Source organism: Nicotiana tabacum, chromosome 8 (genome assembly GCF_000715075.1).
Source record: "Nicotiana tabacum cultivar K326 chromosome 8, ASM71507v2, whole genome shotgun sequence".
NCBI classification, from domain to species: Eukaryota; Viridiplantae; Streptophyta; class Magnoliopsida; order Solanales; family Solanaceae; genus Nicotiana; species Nicotiana tabacum.
In genome coordinates this window covers 134062057-134067737 of record NC_134087.1, presented here as the reverse complement: position 1 = coordinate 134067737, position 5681 = coordinate 134062057, and the positions used below count along the sequence as shown (strand labels likewise).

Sequence of the window (5681 nt, the reverse complement as noted above, 5' to 3'; positions counted from 1 at the left end):
CCTGCTTTTGTTCTCAACCTGATATCCTTAATGATTTCTTGAGTTAGCAGCACGTTCTCAACTATGCTTCTGCCCTTCACAAAACCTGCATGTTCCTCTAAGATTATGTTTGGTAATAATTCAACCAACCTCTCATGAATAACCCTAGAGAAAATCTTGTTAGTAAAGTTGCTAAGACTGATTGGTCTCATGTCCGCAAAGGTCGTAACTTCTTTTTTCTTTGGTAATAAAACTAGGTTTGTGTGTGTCACACTCTTTGGCAACTGCTGACCGCAAAAGAAAGCCTTGACCATGCGGACTACATCTTCTTCAATAATTTCCCAGCATGTTTGGTAAAAGGCTCCAGTGAATCCATCCGGTCCACCAGCTGAGTCCTCATTCAACCCCATAATTGCTCTCTTCACTTCTTCATTGGAAGGCAAAGCCATCAGTCTTTCATGTTGATCACTATCTACCATTGAAGGTACATGATTTAGAATATCAAAATCATTTGGAACTGCACTCTCTGTAAATTGATCCTTGTAGAACTTTACTGCTTCTTCTGCTATTAAGTGATCTTCTTCAATCCAGTTACCAAGGTTATTCTGGATCCTTGATAATTTCAGTCTCTTTCTTCTCCCATTAACTTGAACATGGAAGAATTTAGTGTTTCTATCACCATCTTTGAACCATAACATGCCTGCTTTTTGTCTGCAGAATTCTTCTTCTAATGCAAGATATTTAATCATTTCAGCTTGGACCTATTGTAATCTTTGTCTATTCATTTGTGAAGGATTGACTTCAAATTGTCTTTCATGAACCAAGACCACCTCCTCAAGGCTTGCAATCTTCTGGAATATATCCCCATATGTAGCTCTGCTCCAGGTAGATAGTGCTTGTTTAAGCTTCTTTAACTTGTAGTTAAAAATGCAGAAAGGGTTAGCACTAAAATCAGCATTCCAATTCTCCTTTACTACATCTTTGAAGGTTTCATGCTTTGTCTAGAAGTTAAGAAATCTGAATGACTTCTTAATTGGAGGAGTTTCTATATCACATTTCAGCAGCATTGGGCAATGATCAGACCCGATTTTGGATATGTGAGTTATCTCCAATCTAGGAAAGGTCTGTTGCAATTCATTATTGCCAAAACATCTGTCCAATCTTTTAAAAATGCAGTCCTCCTCTGATCTTCCATTTCACCATGTAAATATGCTTCCTTTAAAACCCAAGTCTGTCAAGTTGCAGGTATTGATGCAGTGTCTAAAATCATCTACTTCAATGAGGTAAACTGGCAATCCCCCATATTTCTCTTCCTCATCCCATATCACATTAAAGTCGCCCCCAACTAGCCAAGGTACTGTCATATCTGATGCCATTGCATACAACGTATCCCATAGTTTTATTCTTTCAGTGCGATCACATTTGGCATAGACTAGTGTAAGGATGAGCTCAACATGTGTTTCAGAGTGCATTAATCTCAAAGTCAGCGGTTGAGTCATGTTATATAAAATAGTAACCTCAACAATTTCATCAATAAAAGCCCAAATCTTGCTTGACACATTCACCACAGCCTGTGCCAAACCAATTCTTGCTCTATACCTCTCCATTTTGTGAGACCGTTGCATAGGCTCAAGGATTCCTATGAACTCAAAATGATGTTTTCTGTGCATTGTAATCAGCCTTTCAAATGTTTGCATTGTGTTTACTGACCTGACATTCCATATAATGGCATCCATTAAATGTTTTGGGATTTGGACAGTGTTCTCCTTGTTTGTACTCCACTAACTAGGACAGTAGAAGTCTCTTTTGACTGTTTCTTTTTTCCCTTTGTTGCAGATTTTACTAGTTCAATAAGCCTTGGCGACAAATCTCCCTGCTTGGCAACATTAAGGAAATTTTGTGCAGTGGATTCCTCATCCATGTCTCCACCTTTAAGTTCTGCATGGTTAACTTGATCATGTGCTTCTACTTCTTCTTTTGATGTAACAATATCCTCTTCCTGGTTGATAAGTTCAGCATCTTTTGCAGCATGTTCATTGGTCAACAACATTGTATTGTTCAGTGGAACGTTACTTCCTACTACATCCTGCACGGTGCTCCATGGAACAATACTTCTTGAATAAACCTGCACTGTCATAGTTCGGTTATTGTCTGCATTCTTGTCTTGTTTCTTGTCTGCATTTTCAGCTTCTTCCAAGACATTACTAACAGCATTATGTGAAGTCCCTCCTGGATCTATAATATTAATGTTCCCCTCTTTTGTCTTTTCTGTTGCTGCATTTGTGCATTCGCTGATGCTTTGAATATTGATTGCATTGGCATTACAATTAAAACTTTGATCCTCATCTTCCACTTCATTTCCTCCAAATTCTTCATCACTATGCATTGTATCTGGAATCTAACCATCTGCTAGGTCTTTCTCTGTTTGGTCGAGCCATAATCTCCCTCCTGCCCATTTTTCTTTTCCATTGGCCATGAATTTCTCAAAATCTATATCTTCAACAAATTCATTTTCTTTGTTGTTTGCTAATTGTTGTTCAACATTGGTGTCATGTGAAGGAATGTCTTGACATGAATTATTGACTTGAACTACATTATTTTTGAATGCTTTTTGGACCCAATGGGCAGTTGACTCATTGTGAAAATGCTGCTCATTCCCCAACTCTTTTTGTACAGAATGAGCTGTTGCTTCCCTATTTGCTACATGATTTTTTATTGCTGTAGGATTGAAAGTAGGTGCTGCAGGGTTCAGTTTCTTGGGTTGTGTCTTGGATGATTGTCTCCTAGATGAGCTAGGAGAAGTTACCTTTTGTACTATTTATCTAGTTGAAAAATCAAATTCCTGCTCCTTTGACTCATTCTCCACACCTGCTATGGAATTATTTTGCTGAATGTTGTTATTTGTGGTTTTTTGAACTGTTGTTTCCTCCACAGCTGCCCATTGATAACCTTCATTGATCTCACCATTTTCAATTTCTAGCACTGCAAATTGGTTGGTTGTTTGTATTTGTTTTGTCACATCTATATTGTTAACAAGAACTATTTCTTTCCCTTCTGCAGTAGTACCTTCAGATTGTTTGCCTTTGTTTAGTCCCCTATTGTCTCGAACTTCCTTCTATCGAGGGCCTGCATTACCAACTACCTTACCATTAGTAAGGATCATCAAAGGAGCATCATGTTTTGCCGGTTTCTTAGTACCTTGTTTCACATTTTCGACATTTTCCTGCTGCTGGACATTTTTGCTTTCCCTTAAATCAGGATTAATTCTCCAACATTCAAGCATGTCATGGCCTTGTAACTTTCACTCTTTACAGTACTTTGGCAAATAATCATAGTTAATGGTTACCCATTCAGTTCTAACATCCCCATTTACTTCATTGACAATGTCCATCCGAACTTTCTTGGGGAGGTCAGCTAGCAGATCCACCAACACTTTAACACGAGCACAACTAGGTCTAGTTTTCTTGACAGTAGCCAAATCCAAGTGAAGGGGTTTACCTACAGCAGAAGCTAGAGAGAACGGGCATTCTCTGACAAAATAGGTAGGCAGCAAATTAGGGAATGAAATCCAAGCCATTACCTTAGGTGTCTCCTCTCCAACATTAAATTTTGCATCATAGATCAAAGTTCTTAGTTGATATTCATCCCCATGCTTATCCTTAACATAGTACACTCCTTTTGATGAGAAATCTACGTTATCTTGCCATAATGAAAATCGAATCAAAATGTGTCTGTCACGAAGATATCCAATGTTGCAATCAGCTTTGATACCACACTGCATAGGAACAATTTGACGTATTTCATTGATGTATGGCCATCCGTATGAAAATTTGCACACAACTGCCTGTTGCAGTCCTTCAATATAGTTCATACGTTCAACTTCTGATTCTGTAAAGCATACCGTTGGTTGTCCTTGAAAGAATTGGGCTTGTCTAGGGGGATTGGATCAACTACTGCTGCTCGATCTTGCATTGTCGAAGTACTGGTCGTGGGTTTTACAACGTTTGCATAATCCATAGTTTTTGGAACATTTACTGTTGTCATGCAAGGCTGGATGATGTTAAGGGGAGGCTGGGGAGGTGTCCCAGTGTTTGCGGGTAGCTGGCCACTGGCCATAGTGGCCATGGCAGCACTCCGTGAAGGATCTTCCAACTGTAAAGTGTTTTTTAAAAAAGCTTGAGACAACATAGATCAACCTAGATTTTCGCGTCAACACTCTCTTACACCAATGAAAACGCTTTTCCACGTTAATACTTATGACAAGAAAAGCACATTTTTTGCTAATTCGATGCTACAGTAACTCTTCAAAGCAAAATAAGATCTGTTTTTAATTTGTTGTTGCTTTTAGCTTCAAAAATGAGAATCACGCCTTAAACAAACCATCCAAGTTGTTCTTCAACCATCCAAGCTTCACGTTACATAAGCAGTAGCTATCACTGGCAACTTTGTTGAAATTGGCTAATGGGAGCTCGTTGCTACAGTAAGTCTTAAAAGTAAAATTAAGATCTGTTTTGAATGGTGATTGATTTTAATTTGACTGGTTGTTTGGAGCTGATTTTCAGGGAGAAGAGGGGCTGCGATTTGAAGTGTTTTGCAGCTGCGATGTTTTTCTTTGTCTGTTTTTTTTTTTGCATTATAAATATGAACTTCTTTAGTCTTTAACTTTAACTTACGGAAAAGGTGAAAGGGTCAACAATGCCCCCACAATAATGGAAAATAAAGAAAATTTATCCTTATTTTGAATCTGGTCATATATATATATATCCTTATTATTAGTGAAATGATTCTTATTTGCCCATCAACTATGGAAGATAAAATATATTTTTCCTCTGTTTGACTTTAGTCCAAAATATGTCCTTATCATGAGTGTAATGACTCATATTTGCCCTTTAAAACCAAAATAATATACTCCCTCCGTTTCAATTTATGTGAACATATTTGATTGGACATGAAATTTAAGAAGAAAAAAAAATACTTTTAAACTTGTGGTATAAAGTGAGGCATATATATTTTGTGTGACTCATTATATAAAGGTAAATTATTTTCAAATATGAAAAGAGGTAATTCTTTATGGCATGGACTAGATATGAATAGGTTGAAATAAATTGAAACAGAAAAAGTATTTTTTTATCAAGTCTTTTATTTTAGGTCAGAATTTTATTCGACTACTATATCTGAAACAACTAGAGGAAGAACAAAAAAGAAGAAAGTAAAATAAAAGAAAAGGATCAAATAGAATTATTTTTTAAAAAATACACATCAAAGTAGAGATTCATAAAGTATTTTGTTTTCAAAGAAAACTAATAATTTTTATCACGACCCAAAATCCACTAAAGGTCGTGATGGCGCCGGACATCGCTATCAGGCAAGCCAATCATACATAGTTAATTTAGGACTTGTTTTAGTAATGTTGAAAATTATGATTTTTCCTTCAATTGTACTAGTAAAAGATAACCGTTTCAAATTAAATAAAAATGTTTGGAATTAATACAAATACCCCATAATCATCCCAGAACCCGGTGTCACAAGTGCATGAGCTTTTACTAGGGAATGACATAAAAATAAAATAACTGTACGGAACACAAAGTGGACAAAAATGAAATAATACAATACAATATTCTGAAGGAGACTCTGCTGGCTGCGGGGCGTCTCAATAAATGCAGCTCACCTAAGTCTCCGTATCAACCATGTCGCTATGCCAC

General features: G+C 36.9%; 1 protein-coding gene across 1 annotated transcript; it reads right to left on the bottom strand.

The window, feature by feature from the left end:
* Positions 1-1175: 1175 nt before the first annotated feature.
* LOC142163325 (uncharacterized) lies at positions 1176-1715 on the bottom strand. The gene has a single exon (XM_075220598.1). It carries the CDS (start codon positions 1713-1715, stop codon positions 1176-1178), a length of 540 nt encoding a protein of 179 aa, XP_075076699.1.
* Positions 1716-5681: the final 3966 nt, after the last annotated feature.